The sequence below is a fragment of the Zootoca vivipara genome, chromosome 12 (assembly GCF_963506605.1).
Source record: "Zootoca vivipara chromosome 12, rZooViv1.1, whole genome shotgun sequence".
NCBI classification, from domain to species: Eukaryota; Metazoa; Chordata; class Lepidosauria; order Squamata; family Lacertidae; genus Zootoca; species Zootoca vivipara.
In genome coordinates this window covers 36,407,040-36,434,341 of record NC_083287.1, presented here as the reverse complement: position 1 = coordinate 36,434,341, position 27,302 = coordinate 36,407,040, and the positions used below count along the sequence as shown (strand labels likewise).

The 27,302-nt window shown below is 41.8% G+C and overlaps 1 protein-coding gene across 1 annotated transcript in view; it reads right to left on the bottom strand.

Moving 5' to 3' along the window:
- PLXDC2 (plexin domain containing 2) overlaps positions 1-27,302 on the bottom strand; it is a 234,891-nt gene that overhangs the window by 43,744 nt on the left and 163,845 nt on the right. Inside the window, exons 5-7 of the mRNA XM_035130307.2 lie at positions 15,610-15,732; positions 8,556-8,674; positions 4,354-4,453 (exon numbers count right to left, since the gene is read on the bottom strand). Coding sequence (XP_034986198.2) covers positions 4,354-4,453; positions 8,556-8,674; positions 15,610-15,732 — 342 coding nt within the window. The remainder of the gene's footprint in view (positions 1-4,353; positions 4,454-8,555; positions 8,675-15,609; positions 15,733-27,302) is intronic.

Sequence of the window (27,302 nt, the reverse complement as noted above, 5' to 3'; positions counted from 1 at the left end):
CTCTCCCTTCCTATTTCCCGCATTCCCATAAACTGTAGCTGGAAGGTTGGGGACCCACCTGAACAATGTGGAAAGGGTTACAGGGAGAGGGAAGAGCTGCCCTCAATCTGACCTGTGTTAAGGACGTTCAAAGTTTTATGCAGCTTCTTCCCCTTTCACATACGAAAACCTCTTGAGCAATGTTGGATGGGTTGCAGGAGGAGTAGAGAACTTCTCCCAGTTGGTCTTGGTTTTTAAGGTAAGTTGAACTTCACAGAAGAAATCTATCCTGTACCCTCCTTCCCTCTGCCCCCAGAAAGCCTCTCTGGAGATCCAGCAGTCCTCCTGAACAATATGGGACAGGAAACAGGGAAGTTGCTTAACTTAAGGAAGTTCATAGGAAGAACGCTTCCTGCTGCCTCCTTACCCCCAGCAGCTTCTGTGCCACCCCGTTCCAACATTTTTCATTAAACGTCACACCCTTCAGAGGTTTTTGGAGGGGGGGGGGCGTTACAGGTAGTTGAAGAGGGTTGAACAAGATGGGAGACTTTTGTTACTTAATCTATTTTAGGCTCCAATCCTTAAGATCTATTCCTCCAGAACCACCCATTGGACCTCCTTTCCTGTACTCCTCTTTGAGTTTTCCAAAGCTCTGCTCAGGTATATTAGTGTGTGTTCACAGTGTATCTAGTTTTCTTCACTCAGATCCCAGGGGGATGCATTGGGTCAAATTTTTTGTTATATGGCTATACCATACATTTAAAGATTTCTGAGTGACACTCATCACTGAATGTCTTATGTTGAGTTTTGTAGGAGAAACCAATGACTGCACTGAATCCAGAGTCATTGATTTCTGTGAGTTACTATCAAAGAGATTAAAAGTTTGTTATATTCCTATCTATCTCAATTTTAAGAGGATAACTATACGAGTGAATGATTTATTTCTAAGACAATCATTTGAATTGATTCTTTCTTACAACCGAGGCGATAAACTGTCTCAATGTTTAGCCATCTATGGGAAAATCCTGTAGGTTAGATCAATATTTATACTGTCTATGCTCAAGATCACTTAGCACAGATTAATTACCCCTTAGCACACCTTCACTGGCCCTTTGTTCACACAATCTGCACTATTAAAAGAAGAAGAAGTGTGCATGCACACGAAAGCTCATACCAAAATAAAAACTTAGTTGGTCTTTAAGGTGCTACTGAAGGAATTTTTTTATTGCACTATTAAAGGCAGGAGAAGTGTGAAATCCATCCCCCCCTTGAATGCATTCAGTGAAATCTAACAGGTGGGGATCCATGGTCCCAACTTAAGTTTAGTCAGTGGCAGTGCTCCTGCAGAAAATGACTGTCTTGACAGTGAAGATTTTTTTTAGAGATTACTATCAGGCACCTTTTGCAGGTTAATTTATATGCCAGTGTGAATATGCCCTGTGCCCCAAGGATCTCTGTTATAAAAATTCCCCATCTATCATAGCCCACATGAGTTTTTGACAGAGTGCAACAAATACAAATTTAAGGACACTTAAAGGCCTTTTAAAATGGTTCAATCCCCAATGCTGAAAACAGTGGTGGTACCTGTGGCCACATTGCCCAGTGAGTTCCACCCTACCCCACCCCTGTCCAGTGTTAGTGGTTGCTGAGTTACAGTAAAATTTCCATGCCTTGTGGCTTGATATTAGAGAAATTCTATCCATGTCTATTCAGAAATATCCAAATAAGCCCAATGGGACTTAGTCCCAGGTAAGTGTGTATGGAATTGCAGCTTTATTCTCCTTGTGATGGTTGTCATCGCTCAATGAGTTACCACAGGGCAAACTGTCTTTTATCTACTCTATATCTGGGCTTCAGGCCAATTATTATTAATCGGACTGTGAATAATTATGTACTGGTCCGAAAATTCTTTTGGTAATTTATGAATTTGTGTACATCTGTTGTGCAACTATTTCCATCCATCCATCCATCCATCCAACCAACCAATTCTATGCTATATCTGCAATACCGGTAGAATCACAGCAATCTCTGTGCCAGTACATGTTTTTGCTATGCCTCATCCCAATAATTATTTTCAATAAAGATAGAGAGTTGTGTGAATGGTCTTGGGATGGGGAAAGTGGCAGAAAATGGGTATGGCAGATGCAGGAGTGGAGGACTGGTAGGGCCTCTCCTGCTAATTTTAGGGCACAGGCATGCTAATAAAGAGATAGACCCATTCTCTGTGGTGATGCCCTATCCGTAGAATGCCCTCCCTTTGAATCACATATGGCGTTTATGCTTTTCATTATTATCATTTTGGCACCATTTGTTTGTTTGGGCTTCTGTAGGCTCCTAGTGTTTATATGAAGAAGTAAGGTTCTATGGCTTTTATATATGTAAGGGGGATGGCTTATAGGGAACAGCCCCCCCTCATCAGGTCGAGCTCTTCGTAGAGCAGCAAGTCTAGTAATGGATCAGATTACAGGAATCAGGAAGTAGAGAGGGAGGAGAGAGGCTCTGACAGCATCCGAGAGCCTCAACACTGAGTAGAGAAGGAAGCAGCTGGGAAGGAAATGACGGGATTGGCCACTGGAGGCGCTTTGGGGTTCCCAAGCTGTTATGTTGAGCGCGAAACAGAAAGAAGCCATTGCGAGGTTCTGACTCGGACTAAGCAGACATGTTTTCCAGAATCTTTGCACTGTAAATAATATGCACAATAAAGACACCTTAAAGACAAGGAGGTGTGGAGCATCGTTACTCAAGAGTAGCCGCAAGAACCTCTGACAATATACATCAAAATGTTAAGGTTTCTCCTGTGTTTTTATCTGTTGCTTTTTATCTGATTGTAAATTTTTGAGCTTGTGATTTTCTTTCTTGCACAGCCTGGGATTCAGTCCTTTATATATTTAGGTATACGGAGATATAGAACAATGCTTATATATCTCTAAGCCTCCTGCAAGAAACAAATAGTCCCACAGAACCATCAAACAGGCTAAGGAAAACTTTCTCCCATCTCCCTTTTGCAATAATTGACTGGGTTGATTTATGGCCCGTTTAGCGTCTTTGAAAAGACAAGAATGCAAGAACATGCACACTTAAGGAAAAGCTGACATAGGCTCTCTGTGGCCCAACTTGATTTATTTTGTCAGGAGAGTGGTATATTGCCTGCCGTTTCAAAAATATGTATCTGCTTTGCAAAGACAGCTATGAATGAGCCTTTTCTTGAATATTACATACCAAAGGAGCCAAAAGAAACAATTTTTTAAAATAGGAAGTGGGATCCCCACCCTTTACAAAGGAGAATTCTCAAATAGCTGCTAGTACTTTTGTTTCCAAATCCTGAAGTTGTGGGACTGCCTCCTGTGCCTCTGTTCAAGGTCCCTCTGCAACACATAAGACCTTCTAGAAACAGGTTTCTAGAAAGGGATATCATTCATTAGGCAAGGCATACCCTCCTACCCCAGGTTGACACATCAGGGCCATGACAGTGCTAAGCATAGAAGTGCCATCACAGTGTTGATTCTAACGGTCTGTGCTGTGATACGCAGCAAGGACGCTGGAAAGGGATGGTCTGTAATCATTAGTTTGCCAAACAAAAGGAAGAGTGAATACTAATTTTAACTTTGAAAGCTAAACCGGAGAGCCAAAGCAAAGATGATGGTACCAAAGTATTATTAACACACAGTGAGATGTATTCCTTGGTTTTTAATGAAGGTATCCTATATTTGCTCTAAACTGTGCTGTCTTAATGAAAGGGAAATCTGTACATCTGAACAGTTACAATTACGTGAGCAGCTGGGATTAGTTAATTTCAACAAATTTATGTGACTAGCCGGGTATAGGCTCCTTAATCTCCCTTCAAAGAATGAAGAAACTGCCCATGGGAAATTCCAAGACAGTGAAAACAATGTATGGAATTGTCTTTAAAGCAAATCTATTCCAGTGGTAGCCATCTAGTTGTTGCAGCCCCATCAGCCTCAGCTAGTATGATCAATGGTGAAGGATGATGGCAAAATAAGAAACAACAACAAAACCAAAACCATACAATTACTATACTGGAAAACATGAAGGAGTATCCTGTGGAATACAGAATTATACTACCTCCCCCTTTCGGCTAACATCCACATTTGGCTTTATCGGCTCAAGACAAACAATGAAGCAATGAACAACTGTGGGAGTTGTAAACCAAAATGAAATTATATTTAAATTAACAAACTGAGACTTCATAAGCACTTTGTTTTCTGTTTAGTTAAAACATATTTTCGATCTCTTTAAATTTGTTTTCCACTCACACATCCCATCCCCTACACACACACACACACACACACACACACACACACACACACACACAGGCTTACGCCACATTCATTAGCATGCATTAAAAGAACATACTGGGAATTTGCTGGATCCTGTGGACAACCACAAAGGCATCTGATAGGCCCACCTTCACAGGGTGATTGGTTGAACTGATCTGTGTCACTGAGACAGGAATCTGCAAGACAAAAATAAACAAACAAATGCCATATGCATACTGATATATAAAATGTTCTCTTCTACCTGTACCCTACAATTTAATTGATAGAATCAAATGCTAAACAGCCAGAGGAATCCAGTCTGTTGCATCTGAACCCCCACCAATAGGGCAGGAGCCCAGTGATGTCAACCTGTAATGGCATTTCAACTCACCAGCACAACCCTGAATTGTCTTCACAGTATCTAGGTTCTCTGTACAGCACTGTTAAGCCTTTTATTTTTCCTTTTAATGAAAGGGACAGCTGGATGGGAGCTGATGAAAATAATACTGAAGTGTACTATGAGATTTGGCTCTGGTTTAGTACTTCAGTTTTGATGGACTTGTTAATCAATCCCTCATAAGTACTTTAGCAATTACAATTTCTAGCCTACCTTTCAGTAATCAACGAGGAGAAAGTAAATTTACTTTGCGCCTGCCAATTATAGGCTTCATTGTCAATTCACTGCAGGGAAGAAACTCGCAAAACCTTGAAGTACAATGAATATTTTTTCCTCAAACAGTTTAGCTTGCTTATTGTGTAAACAGGCTCCTTTTAATGCTGTTTTGCTAACACCTAATACAATTCTGCACACAGAGCCACACAGAAACTATATTACATTGGGAAATGAAATCAGTTTTTATTACTGAATATTTCATAGAAATTCTGTTAACTTTTGTAAGCACTAAAAGTGATAACCCATTTTGGCTAAGAGAGGGAGGGAAGTGGACTAATATAGTGAATCTACCGGTAAGAATAGTTTTGTTTTAAAGAGCTGTGCTGTCTATTGCAGAAAGCAATCATTTAATCTTTGCATAAGCGGGAACAAAATAATGCTTGTAAGTAGTGCTAATGTTCAGTACTGCAAGTCTTCCACACATAATAAACCACCACTGAAATATCTCTACATTATTTGGTGTATTTTTTTTTCTGAATCTTCCTAAGGCGACAATTCTTGCCTGCTCATTTAGGCAGTAATGAGCCTCCAGTCATATAATCACGAAGGAGCCATTACAGAAGTTATAACCATTTGCTGCCTGTACAGAATGCACTGTGGGCGAGGAAGGAAACAGAAAATAGTCCTGGGATAGAGTGTGAAGAGTTTCTTCGGCTACATGAACAAAGGTATGTGATGCTGGAAAGTAGCTAGAAATGGCTGGATCCCATGATGATTTATCTGCTAAGAGACGAAAGTGACATTCAAGCATCACAACATGCTTTCATGAACTTTGGGCTCATGTGTTCCCCTTCTTCCTCTGTTCTTTGCACAAAATGGGACCAGGTTTAAACCTTCTGGTCACAGTTTGTAACAAAACAGTTTATTGTTTCATCTGGATACGCAAAACTTTGCTAGTTAACAAACTAGGATATGGTTTGAACCTGGTTTTATTTATTTACCATTAGGTTTATATCCTACCTTTCCTCCAAGAAGCTCAAAGTGGTTCTCCCGCTCCCCATTTATTCTCACAACAACCCTGTGAGGTAGGTTAGGCTGAGAGGCAGCGATTGGCCCAATATCATACTTGATTCATGAAAACATTCTATGCAAATGTTTTCAACTGTGGTTCGCCTTGTGCATCGTCCAGGAATTTCACCTCCAGCGGCACAATAGTTAATCATGCTTAACAATATTTCGTACAGGCCACTGTTTCCATTTTATCCAAGAACAATAAACAGCTGTTTGTAGAAACCATAGTGAAGTCAGGATCAAACCAACTATGGTTTGTTACAAACTTTGGTTGGCCTGCAACGGCCTGCCCCCATTTAACTGCTCATTTGTGTCCCCCAGAATATACACAGTGCTCACGTCTGCCTCCTGAGAAACTTTACTGTGAACCATAGGTGTTGCAGAGGAAACAAGATCAAAGCGCCCAGTCTACACCATTGGGTCATGCTGCTGTTCTGGCAAGGGCTGCCGACTGAGAAGAGCAATTGATAGTAGGAAAGTCCCATGAGCAAAGCAGGAGTGAGGAAAATGCAAAGGGTGACAAGAATGACCCAGAGGCTACTGCCAGAGGGCAGCTGAGTGCTGGGACCCAGAAGGCAGGAGCTGAGTTGAGGAATCAGAACTGGAGGGACTAAACCAGGTGTCACAGCTAAGGCCCACACAAAGCCAAACCAGAGCCAAAAACACCTTGCTGCCCAGACATAGTACCAGACAGACAAGGAAGTCATTCTGGTCTAAAACAGCTTAAGGACAAGCCTTGGTAGGCAGGGCCAATCCACAGCCTGAGATTATTTCACAAACAACATGTTCTTGAAGTTATTTGATGGCTGAGAGCAGCCTTTAATGTATCATCTGGTGGAAGGAAGAAGTGATGGTGATGGGTACCTTCTGACCTTCTTTGATGGTAGACATTGTTTGGAGGAATGTGTCGTATTGGAAGAGGGGGCTAGTTAATTAATAATCTGCACTAGCTAGTCGGGCAAGGCACGTAGGCTAACAAGTTAGCTATCTATAAATCGGATGGTTTTTGGGCATAGTTCTGAGAAGCTTGTGGGCGGACTGATCGAAGGGCCGTGCAAACAAAGGCTACCGAGGGGTCCCTTCGCCACTTCTTGAGAAATTCCCAGTGGCAGATCGAAGTGCTGACTTGGTAAAGTATATAATGCTTGCTGTTTAGAATAAAATATTTAATCTTCTCATTCACTTGTGTTTTTATTGCTTCCAAATCTCATTAAAAGAACCACCTTGCATTGGGCAACACAGGACCTCACCTCTTATTTCCATGGGTGCTAAGCTTGTAAGGGGCTTGAACCCTCCAAACCAAATCCAAATCGTATGGGAGAGCACACAGAGCTATTACCGTATTGGCCCAAATATAAGACGCACCTGAATATAAGCTGCACCTTTAAAATTGGAGAGAGGAAAAGAAAAAATACCCGAATATAAGACGCTCCCTTCCTTGCTGCTCTTGGCTGCATACTTTTTGGGGGGGTGGGGAGCTGCGCTGTGTTGCCAGCAGCCTTTCCCCTTCCTTGCTCTCTCCCTTCCCAGCCTTGGGGGAGAGGATGGGGGACTATGTGTGGGGTGGTCACCGTTTTGATGCGCTCCTGGTGCTGTTTGCCCTGTGCTCCTGGCTGCATACCGTAAGGTCGAGAATATAAGCCACACTTTAACTTTTCACAGTTGGAATCTGAGGGAAAAAGTGAGGCTTATATTCAGGCCAGTACGGTATATTTAACTAAAAAGACGGCCAAACTGTCACATTAAAGGGCCTAGGGATGTGAGCAGTGAAATACCAGGGCAAGTTAGTACACAATATTTATTCCATAAAATGGGATTGCCGGTTTCCCTCATGCCGTCTCTTAGAAGAAGCTGCAGTAATCTTCTTTGATGCTATATTGCACACAGAGGGACTCCCTTGTGAGCAGAGTACTATTTACACCCATTAGATTGCTCTAACACCATCCAAACTCTCCTCTAAGCTTTCCATCATGAAATCAGCCTGGCGCCAAATTGCGATGTCAACTCGCCCAGTGCCAGGGCAGAGGCTGCATGGATACCCAGAAGCCCCTCTGCAGCTCCAGGAAAGGGTTGGTGTGGGAGGAGGGGGCTCAGCTGCATTCAAAAAGGAGGATTCAACTAGCTCAGTAATGTTTATTTGCGCTAAATAAAAAAAAACCATTGCAAGTAATCTTAAACAAATGGCATTATATCTGTACTCTATAGTCAGTTAACAGTCAAAGTAATTTTCTGCACACTCTTTGTTCCTTTTTCTTTCTTGTGGGGAGAATAATTCCTCACTAAAACCACTAGCCACTGCACCATACCTCCCAATGTTTTCTGCAATAGCTTCTTCATTTCCTGGATTAGTTCTGGAGGCAGATTTGGTCTGTGTAAAAATGTTACTGGGAGGCAAGGGAGGCACTGTGTGGTTTTGTCTCTAGTCCACCCTCTCTCCTGGGATGACCCTGACTGTTCCCTACAGCAATCTCTTAAATGGGCAAAGAGCATCCTTTGAACAATAGTATTCTGCCTTAAGATGGCAAAGCATTGGGGCTGTCGCTTTTTAAATATTTCAGCTGCTTGAACGGAGCAGGGTTTTAAATTTAGTAAATCATTTCTGTGCTTGAACTCACCTCTTTATAGCCAAATATGATACGCCCATCGTTGAGAAGTGTTGCTTGAAATGTGAAACTGCCCAGATTGTAATTATCCTGTAGATGTACGTGATCCCACTGGACAACCAATGCAGTACCTGTCAAGTCCAAAGTTGCGAAGAGGAGAGGAAAATGTCGTCGTAAATTATAGGGTAGCCATTCAGCAGCACCTCATACCATACAAAATATAACTTTATAGCAATATTATCACCACTGCCACTATTGCTAAATAGGCCTTACAGTAGATAGAGCTTTATCTATTGTTCAGACATGCTTAGCCTGCAGAGTAGAAGATAACTTGACTGAGGGGTGTTCAAATACACCTCCAAACATCACCCGCCCCCTCAGCGGAAAACAGAAGGGAAGGTGGGTGCACAATCCTGGCATCCAATGAAATGTGAATATGCTAAAAGGGGGTGTTTTCAATGTCAGAGAGCCCAAGAGAGTACAAACAGGAACTGAGCAGCAAGAAAAAACACGTCTTTTTCACACGGTGTGGATTTTTGAGGGGGTAATCACTAACATGTTCCATGAACACCCCAAGAGGTACTCAAGCACCCATGGGTGCCATGCTGGTCACCCCAACTCTATGAATTTGTCCAATCTCCTTTAATGCAATTGAAGCCAGTGGCTACCCCTTGCCTTGCAACAGCAAATTACAAAGCTTAATTAATACTGCAACTTTGTGAAGAGGCATTATATATCCTTTAGATCTGTGACTGATGTAGGGTTTGGTGATAACAATGCTCCTCAAATGAACTATTATACCATTGGGATAATAAATGCCAGATGCAGAACTGCCTCCATCCACAGATGTGCCACCTGCCTGAATCTGAGGAGAGGTGATGGGCCAGCCAAAGCCTTCCTCCATTGGGATCAACTGCCATTTGGCTTCACCTCTCCTTATTTTCCTCATCCCTCCTTGTTCCTTCGTCCTCTTGTATCATAATTTGTAAGACATTGCTTTCCACTGCAAACCTCCCTGAGAGCTTTGGCAGAAAGGTGATACATGAGTGAATGAAGATGCACACAAGTGGTCAGGATTGATACTCTGGTACCTAAGGGCTGAGTGAAACAATGATGCTACATATTTTCTTTATAAAAAAAAAACCCTCTCTGTGTGTGCAATTGCTTAAAATATTGTTTCCTCTAAATCAAAACTGCTCACTTTCTTTCATCATAGGATTTTCATTGTGTTATTTAGTTCATAACTCACTGCCTATAAAACTTAAGGATGTTTACCAAAATGCTGACACAGAAATGTTAATATTTAAAGCATTCCATTTTCACCCCGTCCATTTATTATGCATAAGATTATCTTTTCTTATGTATTGCAAGCTTTCAGAGTGGCAAGGTATTAAATAATATACATCATTGGTGGTAAACATTAACTACACTGGCTAAGTAGAATCACCATGAATTTATGGATGATGCCCATATTAATAATGGTGTTGAACATCTTAGTTGTCCCACTATTCTTTATGCACATTGTTTTGTTGAATCCCCATGGACCAAACTGTAAGTCTGCACTCCTTCTGACCTACCAAGCTGGATGCAGCCTATTGTTAAGATTTATACCCTGCCCTTCGTCTCAGGGCTGTTCACAAGATAAAAATACAAAATAAAAAGCAAACAAATAGTTAAAACAAAAACAAAGAGGAACCTTTTCACCTGGAGCCTAAAAATAATGAAGGCACCAGCCAAACCTCCCTAGGGAGAGCATTCCACAAAGAGGGACCACCCGCCGAAAAGGCCTGTTCTCATGTTGCTACCCTCTGGACCTCTCATGAAGCAGGCACACAAAGAAGGGCCTCAGGTGATGACTGCAGAGTCCAGGTTGGTTTATATGGGGAGAGGCGGTCCTTGAGGTACTGCAGTCCTGAGCAGCTTCAGGCTTTATAGGTGAAAACCAGCACTTTGAATTGGGCTCAAAGCTAATTGTCAGTCAGTGAGTTAGGCCAGGATCAAAGTTATGTGCTCAAACCATCTTGCCATGCTGAGCAAAGCCCTGGCATTGTGGATTAACATGTGTTGGAAACCCCCAGTACTTGCAGTCCTGAATCTAAAATTCCTGTTGTGTCTTTTTGTTGGATCAGCAGCTTGAAAATGTATTCCCAGGTAACTAGCATGCCCTACAAAAGTGGGGCAAATCCTTTTTTAAATATAAACAAGGGTGACAATGGGCAGCCTTGTCTTATTCCCTTAGTTATTTTACAATTCTCAGTCAATCAACACATCATTTACTATCAGTTTTGCTGACTGTTCGGTATTATTGCCTTGACTCCTTTTATAAAAGTGTCTCCACAGCTCATGTACTCCAAAACTTTAAACATAAAATCCCAGGAGACATTATCAAATGCTTTCTCTGCATCTCTGCTTTCTCTACATTAAGACTGCTTGTTTTTCATTTCTTACTTGTAAATATTCTATTATATCCATTATATTCCTAATATTGTCCTTCATTTGTTGCCTTGGCAAGATTCTGGCCTGATCATGATGGATTACCTCTTTTAAAACAGTAAAAGCGGGGCAAATCCTGATATCATCCTAAATACAAAAGGCATTAGGTTGTATTCAATCAACTCTCAGTCAGTGTAGACCACTTGAAATTACTGGACCTAAGTTAAAGGTAAAGGGACCCCTGACCATTAGGTCCAGTCGTGACCGACTCTGGGGTGGTGGCGCTCATCTCGCATTATTGGCCGAGGGATCAGGTGTACAGCTTCCAGGTCATGTGGCCAGCATGACAAAGCCGCTTCTGGCAAACCAGAGCAGCACACGGAAACGCCATTTACCTTCCCGCTTGGAGCGGTACCTATTTATCTACTTGCACTTTGACGTGCTTTCGAACTGCTAGGTTGGCAGGGGCTGGGACCAAGCAACGGAAGCTCACCCCGTGGCAGGGATTCGAACCGCCGACCTTCTGATCAGCAAGCCCTAGGCTCTGTGGTTTAACCCACAGCGCCACCTGTGTCCTGGTCCTAAGTTGGCCATGGCCATAAAATGTAAGAAAAGCCTGCTGGGTCAGGCCAGTAGCCCATGTAGTCCAGCATCCTGTTCTCACAATAGCCCCCCTGATACCCGTGAGAAACCTGCAAGCAGAACTGAAGAACAAGAGCACTCTGCCCTCCTGTGGTTTCCAGCAACTGGTATTCAGGAGGATTACTGCCTCTGACTGGAGGCAGAAGATGGCCACCCAACCCTCTTTTAAAGCCAACCAAGTTGGTGCCTCTTGTGGGTGTGAGTTCCATAGTTTAATAAGTATTTTTTTTAATCTGTACCCAAACTTCCAACATTCAGCATTGTTGGATGTCGACATGTTCTAGTGTTACTAAAGAGGGAGAAAAACTTCTTTCTATTCACTTTCTCTGTGCCATGCAGAATTTTATAATCTTCTATCATGTCACCTCTTACTCCTTTTCTCTAAACTAAAATGTCCCCAAGGTTTTTAATTTCAACAGGTATACTCTGAGTAAACAATAGCGGAATGCAACTCCTCTTTAGTAAATATATCAGAGTTTATTTCAGGCATGTGCTTACAAAAAATGCCTTTTGGACTCTGAACTGACTCATTCCCTCACAGCATATGCTTTGATTCACATCTCAAGTTTTCCTTGTCAGAGTGACCTAACGATAACTCAAAATGGGTCAGTGTGATTCAAGCTCAATGCACCGTGGAGAAAATCTTAAAGCATCACGATAATAGTTCAACAACAACACGCTGTAATTTATTCTTGTTTCTTTCAAGCACTTTGGTGGAAATAAAGCAAGTCATTTAAGGGGGGAAATTGAAGCATGTTCATTATGTTATCTTCAAATGGAACTTTCACAATCTCACTGCATAAATTATTTCACTGCATAGCGCATCACTGGATGGTGTGAAACAGACAGACATGTTTGCAATTTACTTTCTGAATATTGATCGGGTTGCTTCTATTTTATTTAAAAGCAATTCTTCCATACAAATATTCATTTTGTCTCGCAAATATTTGGTTATTATGCATATGCAATATGTGCATATATCGGCCCACAAAATTATATAGCCTATTTGGTGATTTGACAAGAGATAGGTATACATTCATTTCCCGGTAACGAAACCGGAGAGTACATTCCTTGACATGATGTTGCCACTAGAGACTCAGGTGGCCTCACTGTCGAAGATTGCCTATTTCCAGCGCCAGTTGGTTCACTAACTATGGCTGTTCCTGAACCAAGATAAGCAGGTATCAGTAATTCATGCTCTGATGACTTTGCACTGAGATTACATGGGGCTGCCCATGAAAACTATCTGGAAGCTACAGCAAGTTTAGAATGCTGTTGGCCATGGGCGTACCCAGGATCAAAACTAGGGGGGGGGAAGGGGAGGGGCCAAGGCACGGAAGGGGAGGGGCCACAAAGTGGGCGGGAACGACGAACTCGCGCTCCGCCGGGCTGTGCCCCTCCCTAGAAGCAGGGCTGGTGGGCGGAGGCAGAGCCCAGCCCGGCGGAGCGCGAGTTCAGCGTTCCTGCCCGCCGCGCCGCGCTCTCTGGTTCCCCGCCGCGCTTGGCCTTGCCAGAGGGCGCGACGGGGAGCTGGAGGGAGGGCGCAGCGCGGCGGGCGGGAACGGCGAACTTGCGCTCCGCCGGGCTGTGCCCCTCCCTAGAAGCAGGGCTGGTGGGCGGAGGCGGAGCCCAGCCCAGCAGAGCGCGAGTTCGGTGTTCCCGCCCACCGCACCGCACTCGCTGGTTCCCCGCCGTGCTTGGCCTTGCCTGTGGGCGCGCCGGGGAGCTGGAGGGAGGGTGCGGCGCGGCGGGAATGGCGAACTCGCGCTCCGCCGGGCTGTGCTCCGCCTCTGCCCACCAGCCCTGCTTCTAGAGTAGGGCAGCTGCCCTAACTTGCCCCGTGGTGGGTACACCCTTGCTGTTGGCATGTCATTAGCTGGGGCAGCAAGATGGGAGAATATAACAGCGATCCTAAAAGCACTACATTGGCTTGCTAAGAATTACAGAGACCTATTCAAAGTGGTAATAACTTATAAAGCCTGAAATTACTCAGGCCCCAACTAGTGCCTCCTCCAATAGCCAGCTCAATACAGTGTTCCCCATGAGGATTCATTGTGGGGGGATTTGGTACAGATGGGCATTTTGGGTAGTGGGGCTTCAACTTTGGAGTGATTCAGGCAAGACTTTCACCAGCCTTGTATGTATGTGTTCCATCACTGTGCTGCCTCTTGGCTCCTCTTTTCCTGGAATACTGCGATTCAACCTTCCTGAGCTAATTAACCCAGTTTGGCTATTATGGCCAAACTGGGAAATTCCAGTTATCAGGATTGGAACTAGCCAGGATCTTAATCCATGGCTAGATGGTGCTTTAAAGGGCTTGAGAAGGAACTTGGGAAAGGGCAGTGCAAGGCTGCCCCCTCCCCAGTTAGAAAGATCATCAACACCCCAGATTAATAAGCCAATATACAGGTATCCATGCCAAGTAGAAGCATTCTATCACATAAAATTCTGTACCAGGTATTTGACCTTTGGGAGCTATAGGTAAAGTAAGGCTTATTAGATTATAATATAGGAGCACTTTGCACACCATCTTGATGAGGGTTATTAACCTCAGGCATGCTCTACCTCTGGGTGAAATATGACTCTAAGCATAAAAATGGTTCCTATTTAATGTAGGCTACTGATGGTACCAGAGGGAGCATATACTTTTGGAAGATTAGAGGGTTGTCTTTTTCAGCTGATGAAGTTAATTGAGATTCATGACTAAAGTAAGATTTAGGACTTTAGCAGCTTGGGTGGATTGTAATATTGGATGTTTGCCAACACAATCTACCAATAACATTTAAAACCATTTACAGGTAGGTAGCCGTGTTGGTCTGACGTAGTCGAAACAAAAAATATAAAATAATTCATTCCAGTAGCACCTTAGAGACCAACTAAATTTGTCATAGGTATGAGCTTTTGTGTGCATGCACACTTCTTCAAATACAGTGGTACCTCGCAAGACGAATGCCCTGCAAGATGAATTTTTCGCAAGACGAATGTGTCTTGTGATCTGATGGTGACTCGCAAGACGAATTCGTTTTGTGAAAAAATCGTCTTGCGAATCGCGGTTTCCCATAGGAATGCATTGAAATTTAATTAATGCGTCCCTATGGGCAAAAAAGAAATTTCAATGCATTCCTGTGGCAAACCACGATTTGCAAGACGATTTTTTTTTGCAAAACGAATTGACTCGCAGAACGAATTAAATTCGTCTCGCGAGGCACCACTGTACACTGAAACAGAAGTCACCAGACCCTTATGTATAGTCAGAAGGGGGGAGGGGTATTACTCGGAAGGGTGGTGGGAATGGGTGATTTGCTGATAGGAGTGGTAAACCTGTTGATGACTGTTAACGACTGCAATTGGTCTTGCAGGAAAAAGCAAGGGGTGAGATGGCATAAGAAAGCTTTATCATGTATAATGAGATAAGAATCCAATGTCCTTATTCAGACCAGGTCTCTCCATGGTTTTAAGCTTGGTAATGAGTTGCAATTCAGCAACTTCTCTTTCCAGTCTGTTTCTGATTTTTTCCTGTAATATGACAGCTACTTTGAGATCTTGTATAGAATGTCCTGGGAGATTGAAGTGTTCTCCTACTGGTTTCTCTCTCTTGTGATTCCTGATGTCAGATTTATGTCCATTTATCCTTTGGCGTAGGGTTTGGCCTGTTTGTCCAATATAGAGAGCTGAAGGGCACTGTTGGCATTTGATGGCATACACAATGTTAGAAGATGAGCAAATCTTCTGTTTCAGTGTATCTGAAGAAGTGTGCATGCACACGAAAGCTCATATCTATGACAAACTTAGTTGGTCTCTAAGGTGCTACTGGAAGGATTTTTATTTTATTTTATTTTAAACCATTGTATTTGACTCAGATGGATGGCTAACCAGATGAATCAAATTTCTGAGAGCTAAATATTACAAACCGTCTTCGGTGTTTATTTTCCTACAAAGGACAAAAAAAAGAAGAGCTAAAGGATAATCTGGCAGAAGGATTAATACTTACCATTATCAAAGTACCTGACAGTTGAGTTTCTTGACACACTAGGGTCAAAGTTGGCCATCAAAGGTGCGATGTATTGCGTAGCTGTGAGCATTCGATGCACAACTTCCCCTGTATATATAAAACCTATAATAAAGAAACAAAAGAGCAGAATCATGTCAGCCACAGCTGAAAAGTTAATACATGCCAGAGTTAATTAGGTGCTGCCAGAGCTTCAAAGAATTACTGAAGGAAAATTAATCTCATCACCAGGTTTTAATAATGAATCAAAGAACTGCAAAAGAATACAGAAAAAAAAACCATAAAGGCTAAGAGAAGAATAGATTCCCATGAGGTACAAAAGTCAGGGGCCATATTGTTAGGGAAATAATTCAGGCCAGTGTTCGTCAGCTGGGATCTTCAGGCCACTTTTGAGAGGTGGGGAGGACATAAAGCCTGTTGCTAACATTATGTGGAAGACAAGGAGTCTTTCTGGTTTATAGTTCTGTCTCTTACACTGCAATTCCATGCATGCTTGCTCACTCTGTGCCATGGGGCTACCTTAACTCTGTAAAGTGCACAGTATTTATTTGCGTATGTGTGTTTGCTAATTATTCCATCATCAAGCTCATAAAGCATTTGCCCTCTTCTGCTTTAAATTCTAGCTCACAGTCATATCTTGAATTGTGCAAAGATGCAGAATTTCTTTTAAGAGCTTTTGGGTACTTGGTGTTGAGCAAGCCCCTTGTGTTGCAGTTCCTAAGCACCCAATAACCAGCTGGCTGAAATGCTGTGCAAAAGCTTTTCACAAGTGGGTGGAACAACCCACCTATCAGCTGTTTGATATCATAATGATGTCACTCGATTGACAGGTGGCTTCTGCCATCCACCTGTTCAAGCCGGTGGGCACAAAGTATACATACTGCAATCAACACCTGTTGTCAGATTGCATTCGCTGTTTCATTGAAAGCAGGGATGGGGAAAGTGTAGCCCTCCCTCCCCGATGCTGTTGGACTACAGCTCCCATCGTCACTGACCACTGGCCACGCTGACTGGAAGTGATGGGAGTTGGAGCTCATGAACAATAGGGAAGATCAGTCCCCCCTCCCACACCAGTCTAAAGCACGCATCTGACCAATGCTGCAGCTAGATTCACTAGGTAATACATTTCCAGGTGCCAGTAAAATACTGCTCTCTCAGTAAATGTTGCACTGTGGATTGCTGCCACCCCTGCTCCAAAGTTACAGGAAGAAAGAAAAAGAAAGGGAAAGTAACAAGATAGATAACTGCAAGCCAGGAAGCATTTCTGGGATCAAACATCAACTCCAGTCATGCTTCAGTACAACTTGGAAAGAAACACAGGGTAAGTTCAAAGCATCCCACAGATTCAAAGCTTGAATGGACTCCCACTGAACAGGATATTTTATCATTTTCACTAATACCCTGAGTAAATCGCAAATGTAAACCAAGCATATTTTTGAATAGGCTTGCACAGACATTTGGCAAGAGCTGGCTTATACTGTCTATGACCCAGTTTTCTGATGGTTACATTTGCTCTCTGTTGATTCATTGTGGCCCAGCAAGAATGTTCTAAACCTACAGTTTCCTGAACTACTTAATCTTTCCTTTGTGGGAGGGGTTTGGCATTTCCGGAAAGACTCTACAGCTTGAAACATAAGACACTGTCTTCTGAGCTGCCTGAGTAAATTATTCAAGTTACAGCATGGAAAGTTATTAAAGAGGGGATTTAAAATTGTATCGTATAGCTTTACAGAAAGCCATTGGACCAGGAAAGATAAATTTATGAAAAGCACAGACTGATTAGGGATGACTTTCTGATACAAGTGCATTTGTGGTTTTTTTTTGTTTTTACTGTTTTATCATGTGTTTGCTGCCCTGGGCTCATTTGAGAGGAAGAGTAGGTTATAAATTTAATAAATTATATTCAATAAATAATAATGATGATGATTCTAGCAGTAATAAATAACAACCACCACTACTCCTTTTATTTTTATCACGTAGCATGATTTAGAGGACTGTCCCTCATTCTGCAACATAAAAAACAGAACAAAATGCACGCACGCAATGATACAGTGGTACCTCTACTTATGAATAACTCTACTTACGAATGTTTCTACTTACGAACGAAGCTCCGTCCGCCAGCTTGGATGCAGTTTAGATAGGATTTTTTTCTACTTACGAATTTTTAGATAGGGTTGCTTCGACTTACGAATTTTTTCTCCCAATGCATTCCTATGGGATTCGACTTACAATTTTTTTCTACTTACGAATGTGCGTTCGGAACACATTAAATTCGTAAGTAGAGGTACCACTGTATAGGATTCTACAGTAATTCTTACATTTGATGATTCGGATCCAAATAACATACGATTTGTTCTGCTTGCCCAAGACAGATCCAAGTCTCTCAGCAGCCCACCACAATACATGTCAAATAAAACACGAAGTCATAGGGAAGGGCCATCGTTCAGTGGTAGAGTACATGCTTTGCATGTGAAAAGTTCCATCTCCAGTAAACCCAGAGAGTGCTGGTAAGGACTACTGGTTGCAACCCTGGAAAGCTGCTTCCAATCCATGTTGACAATACTGAGCCAGATGGACTAATGGTGTGGCCTGGTGTAAGGCACCTTCTCATGTTCCTAGCTTCTTTTGAAACTGAGGGGAGGCAGTTTGTGATAATGGCATGGAAGTTAATTGTGGTGGTGGTGGTGGGCATTTAGAAATCTTATTTGGTGTACCCAAGCTGCTCAATGTACCCGGTCTCTGTATCCCAGCCAAATCATTAGCAACTTCAATTTTGGGGCCTGCTCATTGCTTCACACACTTGCCCTCTCCCCTCTTGCATGCATTTGATGAAGTGGACTCTAATCAATGAAAGCTTATGCTGTTAAAAAAAAACCTGTTATCCATCTCCTCCGATTCCCTGCATAGTTTTTATTTTGTCAGTTTCTGAAAAGCACCTCTGGGTTAGTGTACTGAAGCATGAGTGCATTGCTTGAAGAACTTTTCTTCTCTCTTGTGAATCTGCCTGTCTAGTAAGGTTGGCTGTTGCGGCCCTCTAACATGTGCCATTGCCTTCTGAGGCAGAGTTGGTGGCTTTTCCTCTGGTGGCGCCTTGCCTTTCTGCTCTAGGAAATTCAAGTTCTCTTCCCCCTTTACTTGTGTTCCAATGGCAACTCAAAAATTCCTTTTCTGAACAAGCGTTTGATTCTGTCGCTGCTTAATGTACCAATTTCAAAGGCTGCTCTTTGCTTTGCTGCATAGTTTTGTTAATTTGTGTTTTAACAATTGGAATAATGTCATGTTTATACAGTTGCTTTCTTTTGAGTGAAGAGAAAAGCAGGGTGTTTTTTTTTAAAAAAAGAAGAAGTTGTGAGGTCTCCTTGTTCTGCTCAAAGTTGATTAGGTTGTCTAGGAATCGTTGGATTGAAAAAAAATGACCTTATTTAAAATGTATAGGAGTTTTTGCATTGACTTAATACTGTGAAAGCCTAAGTTGGTAAGGCTCCATAGCCTCAGAGTCATTTTTCAAGCCTACCTAGGGAAATCAGCTGTTTGTCAAAAAGGACTAATTTACTTAATATAATTTAGGTAGTGCTTGGTAGAACCGTATGTTAAAAGCTCTGTCTAACACAAAGGTCGGTGCTTAATTAGCTGGAAAAGCAACTGTCTGTCAGTGGTGACAGCGCAATGAAAGGTTTTATATGACAGAGGCTTCATCTGGGCAAAGCTTGCATGGCTCTTTGAGCATGGAAGCCTATTTGATGTTATTGGACAGGTTGCAGCAGCATATAGAGTAGGCCGATAAGTGCACAGAGTGCCTTTTAAGAGATTCGAGGTCACTTCCTCCTCTCGTCCTAGGGCATTTGGAGACAACAACAATATTGCTTAGAAAATCACTAAATCTTAACAGCTTTCCTCTCAGCTTTCCTCTGAAAATGCACTAGTCAGCAAAAACAGGATATAAGAGATGCACTCAAACCTTCCAGTCTCTTCAAATTTTATCATCTTTCCAGCTATTACTTAAGCCAAGAAAGTGTGAAGGCCCTTTGGGAGGGAAGGAGGGATATAAATTTTAACTAATAAATTAATAAGCACATTTCTATCCAAAAATAATCGCACCAGGACACAAAGTGGCTGAAATATTCTGACCTGGCCTATTAATTAGATAATTCTAAGTTACAGCCAATGGCATCTCTTATTACTTTTATCAGATACGAGACCTACAACATGGCTGGAGTTGAGGTCCACAAAAACCTTCTTCTGCTTTCGGATAGGCTAGCTAAATGCAGAAAATTCACAGGTGCTCGACATAGCAAACTACCATCGCCTCCAACTCCTAACATGCTGGAGCTGAGCAAGCTGTTTGTTTGAATCAAGCCGTTTGCCAAAGACAGGCCTCTACCATATCAGGAAGTGCATCAGAGGTCCTGCTACCCCTGATACCTTCACAACTATTTGAGCACATAACTCCAGTTCTCAAAAGCTTGCACTGCCTTGCACTCTACCAGGCCAGCCAGATTCAAGGTTCTTGTCTGATTTTTATAAGGCCATTAAAAACTTGAGTCCAGAATACCTTAATCTCGTATTTGTCCTAGATCGTGGTCTGTGAGGGCCAGCAGTCTGGAAATAAAAAGATACCACTGATGCTGGCATTTCTATTGTAAAGAACACAGATAGCCAAGCAAGGGAGAAGTCAAACCCATAAGCAGGTACAGTGGTACCTCGGGTTACAAACGCTCCAGGTTACAGACGCTTCAGGTTACAAACTCTGCTAACCCAGAAATAGTACCTCAGGTTAAGAACTTTGCTTCAGGATGAGAACAGAAATTGTGCTCCAACGGCGCGGCAGCAGCAGGAAGCCCCATTAGCTAAAGTGGTACCTCAGATTAAGAACAGTTTCACTTTAAGAATGGACCTCCGGAACGAATTAAGTTCTTAACCAGAGGTATCACTGTATAGAGTAACCTGAGACCACTGCAGTCTGAGATCAGCTCTGCCCGTACCTGATTGACAAACATCTCAGACTGAGGAGCCAAGCCAGAGTCAGAGGTTTATAAAACCCTTACGCCCCACCCCAACCCCCAATTCTTGCAAAACTGGTAATTCCACTACCACTTTCTGGCTAATGCTTGTATAAGCATTAGGGATAAAAAGGGGGGAAAGTATATTAAATAAACTTTAAAAGTTGGTAAATATAACCCAACTTGTTACATTTAAGTCTTGACCTTTTTTGCGGAGAGGAAGCAATAAATGGGGCCTATTAAAATGACAAGATTGCACACTTATGTTGCGGTACACATCCTATGTAATTTTGTTTTGGCTCCTCCCTGCTCAGATAACCAGCAGAATGTGTGTCACCACACAAAAGGGATGAGTTATAACAGAGGATGTTCTCTAAAGGACCAACACATAAATGGAGTGAAAAGAAAGAAAAACGGGGGGAATTTTATGTAGGCGTTTCCTGCACTATTTTTTCATAATAGAGAGGAGCTGCCTTGAAAGCAGAGCAGTGGGGTGTAAATGTTAAAATCTCCCTAATCTTTATTGGTGAAACTGCACATACAGGGTATACTATTTCTATTGCCAGCATGCTGTTCTGCTGCACCAAAGGACAAATACACAGGAATCATAGAATAGTTTGCATCGCAGAACTGTTGTCAGGGACTGGGCAGAGGAGGAATAGGGGAGAGCGCCTCCCCAGCCTGACCCTTCCAGAGAAGAGGAAGACAGTTCAGAATTACAACAGGGGTTTGAGGCAGGCCACAGCTCAGAGGAAGATGAGGGGAAAAGTTGGGAAATAATGGGAGAGGAGGAGGAGGCAGAGCCAGAGCAGCAGGTGGCTGACACGTTGTCACTAGAAAGCATTCCAGATCCACCATCTCCCAGAATCTGGTGAGCCTTAAAAGTAGGAGAACAAAGAGCTTGAAGACAGAGGGCATTAAGCAGCAGCCATAGAGGAGGTGATGATGATGAATGAGGAAGGGGGAGAGAAGGGGGGATTGATGATTCACTCGGGTCAATGCCATTATCCAAGAGGCTGTGTTCCAAAGCCCCTCTCTGTAAATACTGAATAAAAAGCAGATGGTAAGAAACTTTTCCTTGTCTGAAAATGATGTACCGGTACAGATGGTATACCACGCCAGTAAAATAAAACAGAACAAAAGAACTGTTGGAGGTGTAAAGAAGGGGAAGGTACATTTTTATCATATGTGGTGAGATTGCAAGATTATTTAAAAAAGGGAAATGATATACAACAAACTGAAAAGAATGTTTAAAATAACATTAAAAAAAACAGAAGTATTTTTGTCAGGTATTTTAGGACAAGAGCTGCTGAAAGAAAAACATGGACATTAGTTATGCATGCTACAACAGCAGCAAGAATTCTAATAGCACAAAATTGGAAGACTGGAGAAGTACCATTTAAAGAACAATGGCAAGAAAAATGGATGAACTACACAGAGATAGCAAGGTTAACGGACAAACTGCGAGAAAAGGACAATAGGGACTTTGAAAAAGAATGGGAATCTTTTACAATATATTTGCAGAAACGCCATAAAAATGGACGGCAGGATTTAAATAAACCTTTACAATTTTATTTACATAAAACAAGGAATATAACACCGCGATAACATAGTATTGTATATAAACAACAGAACATATCATTTGATGTAATAATCCAGAAATGGAAATGGAGGGAAGTCAACAGGGAGGCGGGGAAATGAAAAACGAATGTTTAGTATTGATATTGTATATTTGTTTGGAAAATGGAAAATCAATAAAAAAATTTAACAAAAAGAGAGAGAAACTTTTCCTTGTCTTTGTACGTTCCTGGGCAACTGGCTGTGGGAGTTGCTTGCAGCTGCCTGACAACTGTAGAGTGGGAAGGGACCACAACAGTTACCTAGTGTGCCATGGCACCCTGGGGTACCTTGAATGATGGTCAGGGGTAACACTGGCCTCTGCCCCTCTTTCCTTCCCTCCCTCCCTCCTCTGATGCCCCCCTCTTGCATCTCTGCTTCCCAAAGGCTTGCACAGCTGTTTATTGCAGCAGCCCTAGCTATAAGCTCCACAGGTGAATGGTGCCTCTGGGAGGCACCTCTCTTTGGGGTGGGGTGGGGGGATCTCCGAGACCAGGGACGGCAGCAGCAGGGCTCCCAAGGAGAGGGGAGAGGAGAAGAGGCTGAGGGAACACTCCAGAAGGGAGAGTGTTCAAAAAAGGGCGAGAGGCTGCCAGCTCTGCAGGCAAGGGGTGGCATAACTGGGCTCCTAAGCCCCATGGGGTGCTGCAGAAAGAATGTAGTTGGTCAAGGGAGCCATGGACTCAAACAGGTTGAAAACCTCTGATCTAGTCCAAAATCCCTGCAATGCAGGAATCTTTTGCCCAACGTGGGGATCAAACCCATGACCCTGAGATTAAGAGTCTCATGCTCTGCTGACTGAGCTATCCCAGAAGAACCAAACTTATGAGGAAGGACCATAACTCAAGGCTGGAGTATCTGTTTTGCATGCAGAAGTTCACAGGTCCAATCCTCGGCATCTCCAGGTAGGGCTGGGAATGTCACCCTGGACAGCTGCCGTCATTCAATACAGCTAATACTGAGCTCAATAGACCAATGGCAGTTTCCTGTTTCCTATAGTTGCTAGACTGCTTTCCAAGGATGGGTGCCCACCTACAACAGCAGGTGAAGGAACTGTTTAGTCTCAACAACTACTGTTAATATCGCAATTATATTATGTTGATCTTTTCTAATGGAATATACTGTTTTGCGCTCAACCATTTCCAAGTGGTAAGAAGTGCTGTACACCACCTTCTGGAATGCTTTGAATTGAAGCCGTTTTGAAGATTTGTTATGTCCTTCTGAGTTGTTTATTTACCAACCCTCAGATTTAGCAGGGATTGCGTGTGCAGCAGAAGCAAACACATAGGGCAGGAGGCACTCATCTTAAAGCAACGCAAGTTTAACTTAAACCAGCTCTCAGCACAGCAAATTGCATTTTGCTTTTTGCAAAGAATTACAGCCAGCCAGTTAAACCAGCTACTGATACGTACTGCTGATCCAGAACAAACTCACTATTTGGTGGAAATCAACTGAAAAACTCTACCGGAAACCAAGTAACCAAGTTGTGCCCCAGGAGACTTGCTGCTGATATCAGTGAACTTCTCATTTCACAAAACTGTGAAGATTACTTTCTATGCCATGTTTTTAACTGTATATGATTACAGTTTTCCTTGATACTGAGAGGACGTTTTCTTGATGACTAATGGCATGAAATCAGCCACCTGTTCACTTCTGTAGGATTTATTTCTAAGGAGGTAGCTTAAAGCTGCCTTGTGATGTGTGACTAAGCACGGAACAAATTTGTATACAATTTCATTTTTGATCTCATATGGTTTTTTTTTATACTTATCAGCCAAGTTGGGTTAATACACTTCTCCTGGCATAAACCCACATTACTTCTTCATTCAAGTTATACAGCATCCTGATATTGCATGCAATTCTTGTTGAAATGCTACACATTACATACAATAATACTGTATTAATGTATAGCATGAAAGTTATATGTTCAATAATAGTTTGAGCAATGCTGATAATATTCCACAATTAGGCATACAGCCAGTTATAAAAATTGAAGCTAAAATGTCAAATGCGCACTTCATAGCAAAAGCCAAAGCTTAAATACATAAACATTAATAAGATGCACAGAATTCAAAATGGATGTTGGAAGGCTCATTGTAATGTTTTTAAAAGGAAGATGCAGATGAAATAGATTAAAAATGGTATCATTAAAATTACAATTCAGTAGACATTTATGACCAAATAATGGTACAGCTTGAATTTCAGCATGCTTATTTTATGTCTAAACCTGACTGGAATCCACACAGTGTAGCAAAGGAGTCTGGGTATCGAGATAACATATATTTTAAACCACAATGCTCAATCTCCTGTGAAACTTCTGTGGTTAAGGACAGGCACAGTAACACACGTTTAACTACTTAGATTGAACTTCCAGTCTAGAGATTTCAAGCTATAAAAAAACCCACCACAAACTTTTTAATCTGAAAATTAACTACTATGTTGATAAATGGGAGCCTTAAAATATTCTGCACCATGCTATGTCACATTGCAAGACTGTAGTTTTCCCTGTTATAGTCATTGTCAGACATTCACCCAGTCATTAACAATGGTGTTTTTGTGGACAAAACTCTCTTTAAAAGTTACAGGTAGGTAGCCGTGTTGGTCTGAGTCGAAGCAAAATAAAAAAATTCCTTCAGTAGCACCTTAAAGACCAACTAAGTTTATATTTTGGTATGAGCTTTCGTGTGCATGCACACTTCTTCAGATACACCATGTATCTGAAGAAGTGTGCATGCACACGAAAGCTCATACCAAAATATAAACTTAGTTGGTCTTTAAGGTGCTACTGAAGGAATTTTTTTATTTCTCTTTAAAAGGTTAGAACTCAATAGCAGCAGAACTCATATGGGTGGTTTGCCAGCTTGAGCCTGTGCTGATGAATTTGCTGCAAGTTCAGCGCAGGACCATGTTACATTAGTAGGGTGCCTCATTCGGCCTAATTCTTATTCTCCCTAAATCACATTGCCTTTCCCCTTCAATAATTCCTTCTCCATCCATCCAGTAGCACTAGACACAGTAAACCTGCTGAGAATGTGTGGGGGGGGCGGTTGTCCTGGAGGGGGCGGTGGGGGGGATCACAGAAGAACTCAGCCGAGACTTTTAAGTGTAATAGGTAAATAAGCAAAAGGGAGCACTAGGGGAATAACATTCACTGGGAATCACACTGTACACATTCATCAAGCAAAGGCAAGAAATGTTTAACAGTCTTTAGTCTAAAGGATTCCCTATCAAGAACAGAAAACAAATATTTAGACAAAATATTATTCTCACATACTTTACTCTAGTTGATTAAAATCAAGATTTTGTAATGTTAGAAGCAAACAATATAATTATTACTTTTATATAGTTGGTGTATTCATTATTTCGTTGTTGCTTCAGCAAGGAATTTGGACTTCACTCCTACCGAAGGACTGCAATTTTGTGCTCGACAATGTAGCCCTGGAAGAGTGCCATCGCCTTTATAATTACACTAAGATTAGTGAGTTGGGGAAACAAAAAGACAGAAATGATTCCACATCCCTAAGACAATACAAGAGTGTTTAAGTAAGAGAATAATGAGCTTGGGCCTCACACTCTAATAATGAGCTTGGGCCTCGCACTCAAGATCGGGGAAGGAGTGAAGCAAAGTCTCCCACGCTCTCTTATATTGCTTTATTTCTGGATAGTCTAGAGATTCCTTTTTGCTTTCTTTCAGCTGACTAGCACTCCATTTATAAACCTTTGTGCTTGGCCAGCAATGCCCACAGAACATCCTTGCAACGGCAGCATACAGTCGTCACTTGTGATAGGGAAACCCTTAAGCACTGTGTCTTTGCATTGTGCTATAAAGCTGGAGTCTATTTTTGTTGTCTCTTTTGAGAAGGATGCCTCTGAGGAAAAAGCACACGCAGGCCACATAGATATGAAGAATCGGTATGCCAGCCAGCTGACTACCAGCCTATTTGTTATTTATTAATTTTCACACCTTCATGGAACATATCAAGGTGCATTGCAGTCAGGGTGGATTTGATTTAAATCAAATAGATTTAAATCATGATTTAAATCACTAGTATGACTGGATTTAAACCTTTTTTTTTTTAACAGAAAGGCATTCCTGCTTGTATAATATTTACAACCAGATGAAGGTTTCATTTTTGGAATAATAAATTTTCAGAGTAGTTTTTACAGTTATATAAAAAATTACTGATTTGGTTATACTATTAGAAATACATAGACAGATAATTATGAAATTATTGTGAGGTTTAATAAGTTAACTGTTTATATTTGGAGAACTTTTCTGCTGTACTTTATTGGAAGGAGAAAAATAACCATTTCCTTAATAACAATTTAAACAATTTATTTAACTAAAACAATAGCATTATAGCAGATGTAGCCATGTTTGTTAACTGATGTGGTTAAACATTTATTTTTTTAAAAAAACTTATGACTGATTTTCAGCACCCATGAAAACCTTAAAACAAATCTTTATTTCCTGATGGCCTTTGGACTATAATGTAACTTAAATAGAAAACTATCTTTAGATTTTTTTCCTCCAAAAGCATTTTATTTTAAAAAGCCAATTTAAATAAAAAAAATTGATTTAAATAAAAAAAATCTGATTTAAACAAATCTGATTTCATTATTATTTATTTAAAAAATCATTGATTTTATCCACCCTGATTGCAGCATATAAAATACATTAAAATCGGTCTATAAATATTTACAGAACAGAATTAAAGACATTGATAAAACATCAGTAAATACTGATTGGCTCGGGGGGGGGGGTCATACTGTGAAGGCCTGTCTAAACAATGAATTCTCAGAAGAGGTCTGAAAGAGGGCAGGAACAGCTCCTACCACACTAAACGAAACCACAGGAGGGTGGGGAACCACCAGAAGTGCCCCATCAGAGGATCTCAGTAACTGAGGTGGAGTATAAGGGATCAGATAGGCCAGAAGGGCTTTGGGGCCCAACTTCAGGATTTGGGGCACAAATACAGGATGGGTGACACCTGGCTTGAGAGCAGTACACGTGAAAAGGCTCTAGGTGTGATGCAGCAGCTAAAAAAGCCAATGCAA